Raw genomic sequence first — 18,415 nt, forward strand, 5'->3', positions numbered from 1 at the left:
CACCAAACAGCAGACGCAACAAGCTAGAGAACATAGTGAAGCATTTAGCCGCTAAAGAGCCAGACATTTCCCTCAGGAGCTAACAGGACTTTAACTTCAAATGGATTCTAATGTTTCTCTGTGTCTGCTGGATGTGTAAATGGGCAACTGTTTGCTAACACGCTAATCATACGGTGATAATGTGTCGATTTTGTGTTTACAGCTTGTTCCACAACCCCAAAGTGGCCAAAAAATGTAATTAATGTGGCTTACTACTGTACTATCATTTTGTACAATTTCGTAGTACACTGGTCTGGTGTACTATATTCCTCTTATCAATGTATGATTTTACAGTAAATAAACCATTCACTTGGCTTTTCGTAAGCTAATTTAAACTTTCCGTAGGACATGGATCTAACCACCATCAGAATATGTTAACAAGTAGTGTAAGGACTTTCCCCTGAGGTATATGCTACGTGTGCTGTGAGTTTGTGTGGCGAGCACATACACTTGAGTGCTGAAGCATACAGGGTGTGTGTTAATCCATCGGGCGAAAGTGAGTCAGTGGAGTCTCACCTTAACATACAGCTGCTGGAACTCCTCCAGGTTGAGGCGTCCGGTGGGACAGTCCTTCAGGAAACCCTTGTACCACTGCTTCAGCTCATGTTCGTTAAACTCTGTGTTCTTCACCAGGTCCTCCATCACTTCAGGGGTCAGCTTGCTGTTCTGTTTCCCCATTTTGCCTGCGAAAAAGGACACACACACAAAAACAGATACACACATATATACAAAGTTAATGATTTTAGGCACCTTTGAGATGATATGAAATACAGAAATGCCTCTGTGTAAAGTAATGAACCTAAAGGTAAGGAGGGTGTTTGGTAGAGTGATTTATCAAGGCTGAAAACAGAGATTTTTTAGAGAACTGCAAAAGTGCAAACCAAAGCTTTATCTAAAAATAAGTTTTAAAATGTAATAAGAAAAGTGTAATATGAAGCACAGGGATAGTATCATACGATGATTAGTCCTCTACAGTTATTCCTTCTTAAGTAATAGGGTCAGTTTGTAAGACATGCAACTTTTCTTTTCTGTCTTCCTTTGATCAGCTGCTTTGTCCTAGTTTTGCTATTTTCATTTTTAGAGGAACTTTGAACCCTTAAAAGCTTTCCTGAGTTTTTGCATTGCAACAATAAGATGTGTTTTATACAAATATCGATTAAGGGAAGAAATAAAACCTTCTTTATCCATTAAAACTGCTTTTTTCTTTCTTAAGATCGGCTGCCTTGCCCCAGCCGATCTAAATGTTATTTAGCTACTTGTTTTTCTAGCTTTTAGCTATTTACTTTCTAAATGGTGAGAATCTCACTTTCAAATGAAACTCCTTGAATTTTGGAAAGGGTAATAACGACATCTTTAAGTATTTGGCCCTCTGTGACTTTTTAGAAAAGCTGAAGTGTGTTTCGGTGTTTAATGTCCCCTAATTTCTCCACTGCAGCTGTTTGCACCCAGCGGTATCTGCTGATGCTGCCACTTAACGGCCTTGATTAGTTCATTAACCAACCTTTAATTATCATAATTTGCAAAAGATGGTTCGAGTTTTGGAAAATGTCTACTATTACTCTCTGCTTAGATTCTTTTATTAGACCTCTTTAGCTCCATAAAGGCCTAGGGAGATATGGGGTAGCAACTGTGTGTGTGGTGCCAATCTCTCTCTGCGCGCACAGGGGTGAGGAGAGGAGACCCGGGCAAGCATCCAGGTGCTGCAGTCACATACGGAGGCCTGCCATGCTGCATTAGTTTTCGCAAAGTGGCCATTTTTCAAGCATTTTTTTAGATTGATTTTGTACCTTCAAGGTTGAAAATGATTTTCATTCATTTCAATCTATGGAAATCAACAATGCAGACACCTGAAGCTCACCTGAGAGATCGTTCATCACTTGCTGCCTTTTTTGAATGCCAACGCTACATTATTTCTGTGTGGTGGTAACAAGGTTAATATTTTCAGAACTCTCCCTGCGTTGCTTTGGAAGAAGCTCCAACATCAACACAGCAACCTTTAAATCACAATGAATGACTTCAAAACTTGTTTTTCTTTTAAACTTTCAAGTTTGCTGATTGTTCATTTTCAGGGCTTTATTGTGTCACAGCGTAGTTCAGGAATGTACCGCATTTCAGCAGCCTCGAACGCACCGCCAAGGAACGTTACTGCATTACTACAGTTCAGTAACAACTACCCAGTAAAAATTAAGTAGGAAGGTCGTCTGTCATAGATTATCTTAAGAGGGTCTCTGAAGTTTATCTTCTTACTGTTGTGAAATAAATGGAAACCAATAGATATCAAAATACAATGTAAAGTGTAAAGTAATGAAGAAAATATAATTTTTACTACAACCGCCAAGAAGGTTGTGTTTTTTGTTTGGTTTGTTTGTTTGTCAGCAGGATTATGATGATTTTCATGAAACTTGATGGAAGGGTTTAGCGTGGGAGAATCCGTCCAAATCCCAGGGGGAAACACGCAATATTCTTCACTCACGGAAACGCCCTGGGCAGAAGTCAGAACTCTCCGAATGCCCTTGTAGTTTGTCATTAATTAGCTAAAACGTGCAATACCTCTGGTGTGGTGCTTTAAAAGAACAGTTCAACATTTGGTAAATACCCTTATTTGCTTTCTTGATGAGAGTTAGATGAGAAGATCGATGTCACTCGTATCAATCTTCTCATTAAACTCTTGGCAAGAACCCAAAAAAGCTTATTCCCCAAAATGCAAAACTATTTGTTTTAGCTTCAATTTGAATTGGACAAGGAGTAGTGTTTGTTTTATTATGACAGAGGATGTGTATGTCTTTCTTCATACAGGCACAGGGTGTGTGTGTGTGTGTGTGTGTGTGTGTGTGTGTGTGTGTGTGTGTGTGTGTGTGTGTGTGTGTGTGTGTGTGTGTGTGTGTGTGTGTGTGTGTGTGTGTGTGTGTATAAGCAGTGGGGTTCAGTTAGTTGATCTAATTTAGATGTCTACGTTGTTGACAGAGAGTGATAACAGTGGAACTCGCGACACATCGATCTGAAAAGTTACCCTTTGTGAATTGAAAAAAAAAAGGAAAATAAACGATTCCATATTTCACAAAGAACCTTGAGCCAAGCGGCTCAGACGATCGCTGCAGCACAATTTGGAAACCATGTGTCTAAGGGAGATAGATATACTTTGCCTTGAGGCTGAAATCAAATTTAGAAAATTGCTTTCAGCCAGGCTCGGCATGACCCAAGTTCACAAAGGAACTCAGGGTTCATAATATACAAAACTGAAATTCAAGTTATGACTAATTATGCTTTCATGCTGCCTGTAAACTAAAGGCACATTTATTTATTACAAGTTAAATCACTGCAGGTATGACAAAAGCTTCATTGTTCATATGGTAATAGAGCATGAAGTAATTACATAATGGTAAAAGGAAAATGCTATTTAATCAGGAAACAATGCAACAATTTCACTGTAATAGATTAGGGAGGAATAAATGAGCATCCACAATCAAAACAAATCACACGCAGACACACACACACACACACGCAGACACACACACACACATTAATGAGGATTATCACAGCAGTCCATCCAACAACCAGAAGCCATAACTTATGACCAAAAGTCATAAGATGCTGTATCATCATCATCTGAGCAGATAAAGCGCCTCAGCTCACTGGAAAATGTCACTTCTTGCACGTCATTGATAAATTAATAAGGAATAAGCAGCATTTTGGAACACCTGTATCTGTGCAAATCAAGGCCCTTTTCTTTTTGCTTTGCAACTCACAAAGACAGGAAAATAAGAATATTTAAGTTTAGGAAGCCTTGATACATAACTGACACTTAGATCAAATACTCTGGAGATAGAATAAGATAAGAATTATAGGTCATTTATTGGTACATAATGCTACAGGACCATTACATCCCAGACATTTCCACGACCTACTCTGCCCTGCCTGGACAGGCCATCTAATAACCCGGCCTGCTATGTGTGAGGAGATTACACTCTGTCTGGTAGTTATGACACAGATTATGTAATATAAGCACACAAAAGTGTTCAGATAAAAACCTTGCAACCCTCAAATAGCAGCTTTTTGGGAGCATAGAAAAACCGCCTTGTGTTAACGTGACCCAGTGGGCATTCTAAGTGCATTCAGTTGCTTCTGAAAAGGAGAGGAAGTCAGACAACTTTCTCTTTCATAACTGCCCGTGTCAGGTTGTGTCTGTGTTTCAATGTGAAAATCGACAAATTGGTATTCTGAAATGTTTTAACTGTGACGAAAAGGATTTAGCAGCAGAGGCACAACAGTCTGATTCGTCTAGCATTCAGAATATACTGTATCTCTTTGATATGTGAGAATGATGCTACAACATCAATTAAAAGGACCAAAACATTTGCACGCCCTTTCAAATGTTTGTCATTTGGGTTGTTTTTGTAGTTCTTCTTTTTGATTTCAGTTTTTTTAAGTAGGGTTGCATACCGATAATCTGGATGCATTTTGGATTAGGTGGTGACATACCTGGTTTTGCTAAAGGGATGCAGTGATTTTGCAGTGTACGTACATAAAGTGGGACTTGTGAGGAACAGATCAATTAACAATCAAAGCAGCTGTGGCCGAGACATCCTGACTTGTAGTCCCTAGTATGGGTCAAGACCCAAAAACACTGGAGCTTCCATTTGATTCAGATTCAGTAAATGCTACTGAACCTCAGTTTTCAGATGGTTGACCCAAATATGGGTTTTTAAGAAGATGCCATCTGCAGAAATGGTTATGGACATGCGGACATGGATTAAACAACACTGTCTGAATATGTCAGCTCTTCTACCTCTGTGTTTGCCGATCAGAAAAATCCTGTTACATGTAAAAAGTCTCTAATTGCTGCAGTGAAAGTGAGGAGGCAGTGCAGTCTGACAGCAAGTTACTAACACTTTTCTGTTACAACACAGGCTGTCAGACAATATGGGCTGAGCCAGAAGACGGCAGCAGCGGCGGGAGACAGATGTGTCCCGGGAGAGATGTGAGCACATGACAGTCTCACCATCATGTCCCCGTGTAGGTGTGTGTGCACATACATTTGTATTTATACAGCATGTATACATGTGTTTGTAGTATGTTTGTGAATCTGCGTGCACTTTGCATCCTACAGAAATCATTAAGAATGAATCTTAAGTGCTGCATTTCAAGACATCATGAGCATATCATGAGCGTATTGTCGGCATACATTACGCTGCAGCACACACAACATAGAAAACCTCTGGAGAATGAATACGCATCTGATGAAAGATGCTTCTTTAGAAGAATGAAACTTCTGATGCGATACTAAACGTTTGTTCACTTCTAATATGTTCACAATGTGCTCGTAGCTCGCACTGCATCATAATGCACTCATTACTCGCTCTTCCGTCATGCATGCAACAAGCAGCGTGTCACAATGTGAGTTATGTTTCCATATCATACAGTGATAGATCTGCGTCTCACCAAAAAAAAGTAGCTTATATAATAAGATGCAGTAACTTTTACACCTTGCAAAATAATATATCTCAAGAGTTTAATTTAGGGTGTACAAAAAGTCAAACTAACACTTAAATAAATTTAAAATGTTTTAATACCGCCCCCCCAGCTTACTTTATATAAAACCTGCAACTGCACAACCTTTAAAGTGACGCTAGTGGCAACATGGTATGGTGGAGTCATTTCACAACATCATCTTCCTACGCTTTTTACTTTGTAAAGACCTTCATGTTTGTGTCTGTTTTCACAGATCTGAGATATTTGATGGTCAGTTCGGCCCTAAGGAAATACACATTTGTGTGCAGTTTGGCCACTTACACCAATTTATGATCATATCTTTCTTCCATATTTTTCATTCTCATGTCAACACCTCTAGTAATTTAATTCAGAGCTATGTAAGAGCCTCTCTCATCTGTCCTATTAATGTGCACCATCAACCTTGTACTGCAATAATAAAGAAGGAAAGGAATGAAAAACATCTTTAAATGTTACATAACTGAACAAAATCTCTTCGCTCAGCAATTGCATGACAGTCAGCAGCCTGCAAATGTGATAGTGATGAAATTCCTTCTACATTCTCCAGCTCGCTCAGTTACATTTTCACTAAGTAGCAGTAAAAGATGAACAAAGACAAGACACATAAGTCACAGTAAAAAGGATAAGTGCTGGGAAAGTGGTATGAAAATAATCAGGGTGTGATTTAAGACGGATTCAGAGGCATGAACCCCCCCCCCCCCCAACTGTTAGTTAGATTTGCACCAGTTACTCACATCAACAGGAAAAAGAAGCAGACAGCATGGTGCATAATCAGCAGCTGTCGTGCTTTATTTTAGCTGGAGAAAAGAGAGGGATCCAGTCTGGGACAAGACACTGTGCTCACACCAAACCTGAGTCATTACCCTTTGTCTTCTAGTTCACTGGGGCCTCGTCAGAGCCAAAAAGACAGTAAATCCTCAACTGTATCAGCAGACAGGTGCGGAGTGACACCTTTTACAGTCCTGTAACAACCAGCAGACAAGCCCCCGAGCCAGGCGGCGGGCTAATATATAACACTGTCCCTTCACCAGCATTGGCCAAAAGGGGATGACCTTGAGAGGCTGGCAGACAGGACGTCAGATAGGAACAATGCAGTTTAAGGCAATCTGGAAGATTTCTGTTTAATCTCTCTGACTTTATTGTCTAGAAATGTGTGTGTGTATGTGTGTGTGTGTGTGTGTGTGTGTGTGTGTGTGTGTGTGTGTGTGTGTGTGTGTGTGTGTGTGCAGGAGAGGTGGGGGTACAATATGCATAGAGGCTGGTGGATGAGTTGTGGTCATCATGCCTGCATTGATTTGCAAAAATATGGCCTCATTGCCAGTCTGATGTGGGCTAAGGAGACACACCACACCCCCACCTTCCTCCTACTCTCTCTCACACACCCTTGCAACATCAGCACCAGTGCCAATCTACACCAGAATACATCACACCACATCGTGCCACGTCGTGCCAAGCACAGACATCCCACGCAGAGTCACAATTATAATTGGTCTACATCGATTGCATACACCAGCCGTCACCAATGTCGATTTGTCCCTGTCTTTACACTTTAGTTGTTGAATCGAAAGCCTGGCATGTGTGTGCGTGTGTGTGTGTGTGTGTGTGTGTGTGTGTGTGTGTGTGTGTGTGTGTGTACGTGTAGGCAGTCAGAGTACATCCAAGCAAGACAGAACCATTTTTATCCAATGCTGACAAGTCACGAGTTTACGTGCAAAACGTTCAAATGGTAAGATATAGGTTATATTGATAAATGACATGTGTTTGTTATTGTAATTTGCATATCATTCATATGTACTTAACCCGCTAATTCATCTGTAAATTGGTGTTAGGATGACACACTGCACGTTGCATCATGCAGGTCAATGTGCAAAAATATTTACATTTCCTCCATGCACAAAACGAATCCTTCAACATATCACAACACATCCCTCCTACCTTGAGAGAGTGCCGAGTCAACGGGAGAAGTCCGGTCTGATGTCTGGAGCGGAAACCTGCAAGGACGGAAATTCAAAAGGTCTGAAGCTGCTCTTCTGTCGAGCCACTAGTAGCTTAATATTTATGTCTGTGGGGTTTTTTGTTTTTGCGGGAGTAAAGTCAGCCTCGACTGAAAGTAAGCGGTGCGGGTCCGTAGGATGATGCTGCTAAACACACACCGGCGCTGATGTACTGAGAGGAGGAGACAAATACTGAGAGAGAGAGGGAGAGAGAGAGAGAGAGAGAGAGAGGAGAGAGAGAGAGAGAGAGAGAGAGAGAGAGAGAGAGAGAGAGAGAGAGAGAGAGAGAGAGAGAGAGAGAGAGAGAGAGAGAGAGAGAGAGCAGTGCATTTCTGTATCTCAGCACGATGCTGCGAAGAATAAAGACAAATAAATGCAGCAAGAAGTGACAAATAAAATACATGCGTTTTATTATATTAACATATATTATATTTATATTCGACATTAAAGTTCAGCTATTTCCTAAATTACCTTACTGCGCCTTCCAGCGCGAGACTAGCTAACCAGTAACGTGACGGGACGCTGCTTTGTTCAGCAGCAGCAGTTTGGCGCCACATAGAGGACAACAGCGAAACGACAGTACCAGCAGCTAACGTTAGCCAACAAACCCAAGTAACTTGGCTAGGTATGTTAAGCTTAATGCTAGACTTATTTAGAAGGTGAGTAAATTGGAAGTAACGCAACCTGGATGACGCAAAATCTTAAAATTTAACTAAACGTCAATGTCCGCAAGTGATATTTTAGTTAATGAGTTTAAAATGTTTGCTCATGCTATCTTGTAGCTAACCGCTAATGTTAGCTGACTTTGCTAACTTACCCATTCTACGGTACTTAATGAGACAAAGTCATTATATTTAGGTTAATATACTGTACATAACAAGGTGCTGTTTGAGTTATGAAAACTGGGTATTTGAAAACAGTTAATTCTCACTTTTATGATAAAGCAGGTAATTTGTCTTGAGCCATTTTGTGTTCTTGTTTTGGCTAGCTCTGTAGCCAATATAACGCTAACTTTAATATACCATGTACATATAATATACCGTTCTTTGAATGCATGCATGTAATATACAAACAAAGCTAATGCCATCAGCTAACTAGCTAACCTTAGCTAACGGAGGCATAAGCTGGTCATAAGAACATTGGTGAAACAAATGAGTCCACTCAGCATCAAAACTCAAAAGATATTTCAAATCAAGATTTGTTTATGCTGCTCAGATTACCTTGGTGAGCCAATGTGTAATATCATATTAAATATAAAAGTATGACTTGTGTGGTTGTAGAGATATTGCTATTTCATCTGGAAATGTAAAGTCTAGCCTGCTACAAATCATATGATAGCGGTAACACTGTACCTTTTTTTGGTGTATTAGTTTTGTTACTTAAACTGTAGTGCTTGAACTTTTAAAAGATAGCGCTGTAAATCTCATTCTGTAAATACTGACTACAGTATTTGAAAATGTATAATGGTGTGTTTTGCATGCTGGCTCACAGTCACACTGTCATGGCTTAATGGGACATTTAAATAGAACCATCATTAATGTTATTAGTAACACCTGTGCTTTTCCTATAATGGCATGTCAAAACGTCTGATGTGAAAAAAAGCCCAATGTGTGTAACAAAGCTAGCATTGTCAGAAGCGGATGCACGGGATTCCCTGGTTGGGGTGTTGTAGTAGAGAAGCAACAGAGCAGTGACAGTGCTACAGTGCCATCTCTGTATTCTGTACAGTGAATCAGCATCATGCTGTGTGGCAATCTGTTCTGCTATAGGAAATCCACTCACTGAATAAAATGTTGAGGTTTGCTGTGGCATTATTTCTCTGAGTTTTGAACTGCAGGTTTGGTGTAAGGAGAGTTACAATAGCTTTTTTACAAAAAAGCACATGGTCTATTATGGTAAAACAGACAGATATATGGATTGTAGTACAGGCTGAGGTTTACAAGACTAGCATCCAGCAGCCTGTTTTGAATCACTAGATTGAGTCAGTATTCTAAGTCTTTTGGAATTGGTTTTCTAGAAGTGTTATCTACAAAAAGTAAGCTATGTATTAGAAACATTCTTGACATGATTGCATTCTTTTGATAGAGTGACACATATTGATCTGAGCAGTAAGGCTTTTAGATGCAGTGTTCACACTCGAGCTGTTTCTATTTCAGGTTTAGTAGATTGGAGAAGATGGATACAATCACACGAGAAGATATCAGTCCACAAACTGAGAAAGAGCTTACTTCACCACTCTCCCCCAAAAGACCAAGGACAGATTGCACAATGACAAACAGCCACAGCGGCAAAAACAGGTTTGACTTTCCAGAGCTTCTAAAATTTCGGAAAACCATCTGCGCCTCATCATCAACAACAACTACCTTACAGGAGAATGTGGGTCTAGTGTGCATTGCAGAATGTGGGGATATTGAAGATGACAAACGTCCTGAGCAACCACAAGACACTCAGTTAACTGTCATCCCTATTACTAGGTTGACTACTTCACACGACGCACACACAGAATCATCTGAAGTCTGTTTGATCGCTGTTGAGAGAAGCTTCAAACTGCTGGTGAGAGATGAGCAGCTTTCAGTTTCTGAGACTTACAAACTCAGCTCATACCCAACAGATGATGCAGGTAGGGCATTAGCAGAATCTCACACTTCAAAAGACGCTAGCACTGACACGTCCAGTCATCCTGAATGCAACTGGCTGGGGAAATCACTTGAACACGAGCCCCCTGGTTGTTGCATTCTTCACGCTGGAAATGACGAATATGGGAGACAGGTGCAAAATAGTGTCAGTCAAATCCAAGCATTCACCCTCAATTCCAGTGATGAGGGGGTCAGATGTCAGTCAGATTGCATTCATGGAGATGCGTTATATGACACAGGTTTCTGTAATGCATGGAGCCAATCTGCAGAAGTGGAAGACAGTAATCAGAAGAGGGGTGAGCATGGATTTAGTGAGACTATCCTTTTCAGCGAGGAAAAGGCAGAAGATAACAGACCCAAATCTTCCCCTGATTATGCAGTCTCTAAATCATTCTACTCAAACCCTGAAGAGCAATCCTCTGGGAGCGTGGTAGAAAGTGTAAAAAATGAGGAAAGAATATTAGAATTTCAGATATGTGACACTGAAAATGTTGCCATCTGTGATGGGGAAACAAAAGGCCAAGTTAATGAGAATGGCATCAGCAACAACTCTATCCCTTCTGCTGATGAATGTGCTAAGGGATCAATGGTTTGTTATGATGTGGTATTAGCCAGAAATATTGCAATTGAGAGTGTGAGTCTCGAAGCCGATGACTTCTATGGGGCAAAAGGAGAGCATGCTGCTGGCAAGATGATAGCCAAAGCTGGGAGTGAAACTGGCTGATCACACAACAGAGACTCCAATGCCTGCAAGAATCAGTCAAGAGCCTGCGGAAGGAGATAATGAGGCAAGCCCTTTCAGTGTAATTGACCCTGCAATCGGGAGTGAAACTGACAGGGAGGCTGAGGAGAAACGCTTTAATTCAGGGAGCAATGCAGGTGTGGAATTATTTACATCAGCAAAAGTCTGCGAGATGGAAACACCTCTTCCACTCTATTCTGACGTGCGGCTATCACAGGAGGTTTCAGGTCCCGACCAGATCGGGCACTTTAATCACCATAGCAGAACACAACAGTTCAAAGATGAAAAAGAGGACCTATGGCAGTCATACTCAGATCCACCGGCTTGTTCTCTTCCCACCGACAAAACTCAAAACAAGACTGGCAACGAAGGCAGCTGTCACTGGAAATCCAGTCCCAGCATCAGTCAGTGCAGGCCAGCAGATCCTCCTTCTGCAGAGGGTGTAAGACAAGAAAGCCATGATACTGTGGGACATCAATTGAAAGAGCAGGATCAGTCCGGCTGTTTTCCTCTCAGTCCTGACCACCTAAAGACACAGGAGGTGGAATATTTACAGACAAATTATGAAATTGCCAGAATAGATGTAAAAACTGAGATAAATGAAAAAGAAGGAATGGCAAGTTTTGAAGAAGAAATAAAAACTGATGAACATGGGAAGTCAGGAATCTCACCAGACTTGGAGGAAAAACTGCTGCAACAAAATAAAAAACCCATAGAAGACACTAAACTATCAACTGGTGACTGCATCAGTGACTGGACAGAGGGCAACATAAGTACATATGGCAACACATTAGCACACATTGATGATGAAATAGGGAATAACCTCGAATGCTTGTCTGATCACTCATACAATGCTGTAATTATGGAATGGAAGATGGAAGAGACAACAGAGGAAAAGGAAAGAGAGAAAGAGGCAAGTGTTGGAGAAGAAACTGATGTGCATGGTAACTCAGAGATATTAGGGAAATCAGAGGATGATCATCAGAGAGTAAGTCAACAGAAAAGAGACATGACTGAGGAATGTATCAGTGAATGTAGAGAGGACAACATGTGTAGAAGTGGCCACAAATTAACCTTTGTTAATCAACATGAACAAGAAAACAAGCGCAGTTGTTTCTCTGATTACCAACACAGAGCTGAGATATTCATGCTTGAAAATAAAGATGACCTTTCGGCGTTCACGTTCCCCCCAACAAGTGATGCAGTTGTGCCAAGTCTACATGAATTACTCCATTCACAACATGCTGACAGAAACCCCACAGCCCTAAACGGTAATGACAGATTTTCCCCAATGCCATCTGCCTTAACTTTCAACGACCGTGTGGGCTTTGACACTTTCGAAAAGATCCAGCTCTCACTAGATGATGATGGTGGCCTGAGCAACAGCCGTCTTCTCACCAGCCTAGCCGGGCAGCTGTTGAAAACACCCGAGCAACAACTTTACCACTCTATGCCAGAGGCAGAGAGCAATGACCATGAGGAGGTACCAGAAGAGGAGGAGGAAGAGAGCGAGGAGGAGATGGAAATATTTGAATGTTACACTGAGAACATGGCAAAGGCATTTTCAAGCAGGGATACCAGTTGTAATGAACTCCCAAACTGTATCTCAGCAGCATCAGCAGATGTCATTGCTCTCGGATGGCCAGATCAACAGCCTAACTGTGAATCATCTTATAATTCCTATGAGTGCTTCGTGGATGATTTTAACGCACAATCAGGGTCCTCCACTGTTCCCTCTAAGAGCGACAGTCTAGCCTCCGATGTGAACCACAGCCCCAAATTTCAGATGAAAAAACAATTTGACATGGTCTTGAAAGAGCTGAAATTATATTTTGAAATCAGTCTAAGTGATTTTGCAAGTGACAGTCGAGCATCGACACCTGAGCAGTGTAGTGATAAAACTGAAGCTTTGGAGGGCGACGCTTCAAACTGCAAAGAAGAAGTAGAACGCTACAGAGACACGTCATCAGGTAACTACAAACAATACAGCTCTGCTTTTACTGTATAGTATACAATTAATACATTCATAATATAATTAGTATATTAGTATTGACAGCACACATGAGGTACAGATACAGCAGTGAGCACCATTAGAAATGTTCCTTTGACTATTCTGTTTAAGAAGAAGAAGACATACTTTATTAATCCCTCAAGGGGAAATTCAATCTTCACTCTGTTGTTTTGTCGAGCCGTTGGGGATTCGGTGCCCTGCTCAGGGACACCCTGGCAGTGCCCAGGAGTCAAACTGGCCCCTCTCCAGCTAACAGTCCACAATCTGTACTTGGTCTGTACGGGGACTTGAATCAGTGACCCTCTGGTTACCAAGTCAAGTCCCTACGGACTGAGCAAACTAAATAATTAACTATTTAGTATACATCGATGCTTGTTTTTATTAAGTACAGTATGTATCTATTCCAATTTCACAGTGCAATAGATAATGAAACTGAAAGCTCTGTGAGCAAATCCTAAAACAATAGTTTGACATTTTGGGAAATACACTTATTTGCTTTCTTGCCTAGAGTCTCATCTGGTTGCTTGGCAACCTCACGGTCACGACAAAGCTCCAGGAAGTGACAGCCAAGAAGTATTCCAGCAGATGACCCATAAAACCACCACTTCTTGATTTTACACTTTGGCTTTTGTTCCAAGATACAATGTATACTTAAGAGGTGTTTGTGTAGTTAGATATTATATATTACAGTTGTATCGATCTTCTCATCTAACTCTTCTTTTAACCAACTGAGCTGTCTCTACACCATGCTGCTAAGAAAAGAAGTGCACTTTAAAATTAAAATCGGCAATGTTAATACGTAGTCTTTAAAAATAATAATAATAATAATAATAATAATAATAATAATACATTTTATTTATAGAGCGCTTTTAAAAGGTACATTTACTTTACATTTTTTATTACGTGAAATTTCAAGCTCACTTTTAGATTCAATATAGAATACTAAAAGTATTGGTCAGCTTAAGTTAGATAATAATACTTAGACACTTGACTTGTAAATATATAGAACACCTCACATTAAAAAATGACCATGAGGCTTAAGAATAGGGTGTCAGTTTTTTTATCTTCTTTATTGACACAACAATTATGCTCAATCATTGATGCCAGAAAAACACAAAGAACCAAACACTGCTCCACGTACAGATATCTTCTGACAGAACTTCTTGTTGCATGTTGTAAAGATGATGCGGATGAAGCCGGCAGTCTGGAAATGTGTGGAGGTGATGCAGTGGTTTCTTGTACCTCTGGCATCGGGGGCGGTGAGCAGGAGGTGCCCCTTGGCAGTCACCTGTGCCAGGACACATCCATGTACACTGCAGAGAACCAAAAAGGTTTGTTGTTTTCCTTTTCAAAAGATAAAAGTCAGAAAAAAAGTTTATTATATCTTCGGGAACAAAATAATCAAAGTGTCTCATTAATCAGTGTTTATAACAATTATATTTAAGTCTGAAAAACATTGCATTGAAACGTTTTAATTAGAGATAATGTTATTTTGTTGCCCTGTTATGGTTATTGACAATATTGCATGGTTGACATTGTTTCAGAGTGTTGGGTGATAGACTTTAGAAGGTCAGCTCGGTAAATTCAGTGAGGAAATACAATTATTTTTATTGATTTGTCTTTTCAAATTGACACAGCTTCCTGTCATGAATGTTCAAATATTAATTTTCCTTAATTAGCCGCAGAGCAACGATAACAACAAGTCATGATCCTGGCTTTTAGTTTTTCTGTTTCCTGGTTTACTTCGTAAAGAACACTTCTCGTTTTACTTCCTGTCTTTGTACGTTTCCCCCGCCTCTTGTGATTGTTTGCTCCGCCCTGATTTGATCCTCCTGTGTCTTTGCACATCTACTCCAGCAGTGTCTTCTTCTTGTGAATAGTTTTCTGTGTATATATATATATCTGTGTGTCCCATTGTTCCTTGTCAGTTCGTTGTCAGTGTTTCCTGGTGTGGTCGTTCCTTCTGTGTTTATCCCTGCGTTGATCCTGCTCTTCCATCCTCCCATCCTGGTTTGTCCTATTTCTTATTACCATAGCCTGCTCCCTGAGGTTTGTTTTATACCTGTCTTTTGTATGCAGCTCTGTTTATTAAAGCCTGCATTTTGTTATTACTACCTATCTGTCGTGTGTACTGCTTGGGTCCTCTTTTTTTACCGCATCGTGACAAACACCATGAATGCAAAAACGTTGTTTAAGGGTAAACAGAGCAACAAATAAGACAGAATTACTCGGCTCCTCCTGGCTTCCTCTAACTGTCAATATGTTCCTTTCAGAGAGCCGGGATATGGAGCAGAAAAGGAAAATGTGGTCTCCTTCCTTCGGGTGTCAACCATTCCTGGAACAACTGAGCCACAGTGAGTTGTTGTTGTCGTGGCAGAGAAAAGACTAAAAAGCCCCTGAGCATTTTATTGTTAAAATGTGGGTTTTTGAGTATTTTTCAATTTGAGTATTGAGAAATTTGAGTATTGAGAAAAGACATTGAGAAGCACTTTGTTAATCTTAGCTGAAAGCATCAGGAAGGGCAGTTTGTCCATTTGTTCACCTTGGGTTCTTTACAACCATTAACAGAAAACAAAAGCCAGAATGTTCTGTGGGGCTTTGGGCCTGAACAAATGCATACCCAATGCACAATGTAGGGTGTGTAGACTTCCAGGCTACCAGGCATGCAGGACTGGTGCATATTGTGTTTTAGTGTCATTTTAGTGTTTGTGTGTGCAGGACAGCCGGAGCAACACAGGAGACTGGAGCCTCTCAGAACATGCACAAGGCCGATCCGGGTTGGACTTTCAAAGAGAGCCAAGACTAAACACCTACACCGTCCCCACCCTTACAAGTGTTAATGAAGCTCTCCTCTGTTGCAATGTTCAATAACTGAATTGTTTTCTGGTTTTTATAGTGTTTTATATTGTGAGTGGTTATAGTTCCTGTACATTTTAACTGCCTCTTAATCCACGGAAGGTTTAATCTACAAAATGCCCAGTCACATTTACAAGCATCCTCTTATAGGAGGTTCCCATGTAATCAGTCTGCTGCTGTTTGCCCACTAAACAGCTGAGCTGCAGCAGCTGGGGAGTAGGTTCCTTACCCAAGGACACGCTGACAGTATTTGAAAGAGAACCGGCTTAATGTTTGGCCAGCTGGAAAAATATTCTGGTTTTAAAAATATTTTAAGTATTTATTTATTTATTTATGGCCCTATTTCCAACCTAGCTTAGGGTTTTATTGATATGCTATTTGTACAGTTAATATTTATTTATTTATATTTAACTACTTTTTGCATTGTTGTGTTGTTTAAATGACATCCACTTTCTCAGGTTTGTTCCATATAATTTGGTTCTTATGTGTATCACTGTGGGCGTATTGACACAGTATTCTACTTGTTCCTGTAATGTGTGGGCGTATTCAGTCGGGGTAAATGAGCAGAGTATGCACTGTTACTGTGGTGTTGTGCTTTTACCAATAAATGGGTTCACGTGTACTGTGCAACATATCCTTGAGCAGTTCTGTGGGAGGCCAGCATTTGAAAATAGCCTGTTTACCATTTAATTAAATGATATAATTGCATATAAAATGTGTTTTTCATGTATATACTATGCACAACTCTACCTTTAGGCAAAACAGAACCAAGCTCATTATTTTGACAAAGAGAATTTACTCAGCTTTTCTAATGTTTCCTGCCATGCGATTGAAAACCTTTCACAACAAAACATATTGTTTATTCTAAGTCATTATATTCACTCTTTCAACAACTTGGTCAGCTAAATGTACTCTTTGTTAGTGACACACAAACACGTTGCAATTTTAGCAAAGACATAACAGAATATATAATGAGCTGATTACAAACTAAATCCTCCGTATCTGTAAACTCTGATAAAACAATTGGCTATATAGTTGCTGAAAAGCTGCACGTGTAATAAATGTTTACCTCACTAAATGCCTAACAGGTTTCCAGATACAACAGATACTGAAGTGATGTTAACATGGACTCAGCACACGTCATCTGTGTCTGGCTGTAGGCAGTGGAAGTGACACCTCAGCTCAAGTTATAACGATGGCGTTAAGTGCTGTTTGGGTTTGTTTACCTGCCGCCCACAGCCCCCTAAATGTGAAGGGAACAGGGTTGTTTTTATTCTTAAGGCAGGCTGTTTTATTTTCTAGAAGTAGAGTGCATGTTGGAGACAGATCCAGTGGGTAGAAGCGAGGAAAACAATGACAAGTTGACAGCACCTGTTTAAATAAATAGCAAAGCCACATTGTCAGGGCTTACTTTTCTTCACTGCGTAGTATTCAATGCAGCATTGTTCCAAACTGATGAAACGGAAAGTTAAAACGGATTTGCCTCAGGCCCGTCACCTGCAGCCTGCTAGTTAAACCTGCCCTCTTAACTAGTCGATGATCTGAAACTTGCTCTGGTTCATTGCCTTGAAGTCGTGTTTGTAGAATTAAAATGTAGAAATGACATCACACATTTTGTTTTAAAAAGACTAATTAGGATTTTAAATCTAGCTCCCATTGTTCCCTTTTTGTCAGCAGGAGCCCCCTCAGTGTATCAAAGCAAACTAACCGATGTTGTATTCACTGTTTTTTCAGGACTTTGGGAAAACACTTTTCATGTCCTGAGCACGTCTCTGAACTATTGTTTTTTTGGGGAGCATTTTGTATGAAGTAGCGAGGTGTCTCGGCTCGCAGACAGGCAAGTGAAAATCAAAAAGAAAAACCTCCCCGGTATGGCTTTCCAAAAATAATTGGATTCAGACGCTACACATTCAATCTGCCTTTTTAATCAGGCACAGTCTGAAAGCTGCGGAGTTGAATTAGAATTATTATTTTTTCACTTGATAATGACTTTGTCAGTGCGAGTTGTGTCTGAGCGGTATGTGTCCAGTTGGTTTGATGTATTTGGAACATGGATATGTTTTCGCCCTGTAGCTGAAAGCCTCTTCCTCTCAGCCATTGGTAAAGACCGTTTCTTTTATTCCAACAATTTATAATATTCTAACAACTTAATGTTCCATTCATTTTGTTCATCTATTCCTTATTGATTGCACACAGGCCAGTAATCCTCTGTGTTAGTTACACTTCACCTGCAGTGCAGTGGAGTGTCAGATATTCTTACGTAATTGTCACATTTCAAAATGAAAGCATTATGAGGCATTACCACATGCATTGTAATGAGGGCGGGAAATTAATTCTAGACAGTTTTACAGTTAATGAACCTGACTGTTATTATTAGGAAGTCTGTCCTGTTCTAAATATGTACTTGGCCTACATACTGTAGGTACATTTGAAAGTAGACTTTGTGAATTTGGAACTAAACCAACTTCTGCAGTTAGTGGATGAAAGATGTGTCTATGATCTATATATATATATATATATATATATATATATATATGAATCTATAATACATCTGTTTTTAGGTCAGTTTAAATAAATAATGAGATATATGGCTGTTTTACAAAGTTTGTATATGTATGGCATATCATAC

At 40.1% G+C, this 18,415-nt stretch overlaps 2 protein-coding genes across 3 annotated transcripts in view; one reads left to right on the plus strand and one right to left on the minus strand.

Moving 5' to 3' along the window:
* vsnl1a (visinin-like 1a) overlaps positions 1–7,709 on the minus strand; it is a 32,311-nt gene extending 24,602 nt beyond the window's left edge. The window contains exons 1-2 of the mRNA XM_029425600.1: positions 7,483–7,709; positions 556–722 (exon numbers count right to left, since the gene is read on the minus strand). Coding sequence (XP_029281460.1) covers positions 556–717 — 162 coding nt within the window. The 5' untranslated portion in view covers positions 718–722; positions 7,483–7,709. The remainder of the gene's footprint in view (positions 1–555; positions 723–7,482) is intronic.
* A 343-nt stretch (positions 7,710–8,052) lies between these two features.
* LOC115003547 (uncharacterized) lies at positions 8,053–16,476 on the plus strand. 2 transcript variants are annotated; one of them, XM_029425389.1, is made up of 6 exons: positions 8,053–8,166; positions 9,698–9,838; positions 10,016–12,889; positions 14,112–14,261; positions 15,204–15,284; positions 15,649–16,476. In XM_029425389.1, exons 3-6 carry the CDS (start codon positions 10,921–10,923, stop codon positions 15,768–15,770), a joined length of 2,322 nt encoding a protein of 773 aa, XP_029281249.1. In that variant the 5' UTR covers positions 8,053–8,166; positions 9,698–9,838; positions 10,016–10,920; the 3' UTR covers positions 15,771–16,476. The 2 variants fall into 2 exon arrangements, with proteins under 2 accessions (XP_029281249.1, XP_029281248.1); XM_029425388.1 differs by having other exon boundaries at positions 9,698–12,889.
* Positions 16,477–18,415: the final 1,939 nt, after the last annotated feature.

Source organism: Cottoperca gobio, chromosome 24 (genome assembly GCF_900634415.1).
Source record: "Cottoperca gobio chromosome 24, fCotGob3.1, whole genome shotgun sequence".
NCBI lineage: Eukaryota > Metazoa > Chordata > Actinopteri > Perciformes > Bovichtidae > Cottoperca > Cottoperca gobio.

What these genes read in the sequence shown, in the direction of transcription:
- LOC115003547 (XM_029425388.1), top strand. Translation starts at nt 10,921, where the DNA reads ATGCCTGCAAGAATCAGTCAAGAGCCTGCGGAAGGAGATAATGAGGCA. An exon ending in CTACAGAGACACGTCATCAG is followed by an intron (nt 12,890 to 14,111) that starts GTAACTACAAAC and finishes CATGTTGTAAAG; the next exon opens with ATGATGCGGATGAAGCCGGC. An exon ending in CCTGGAACAACTGAGCCACA is followed by an intron (nt 15,285 to 15,648) that starts GTGAGTTGTTGT and finishes TTGTGTGTGCAG; the next exon opens with GACAGCCGGAGCAACACAGG.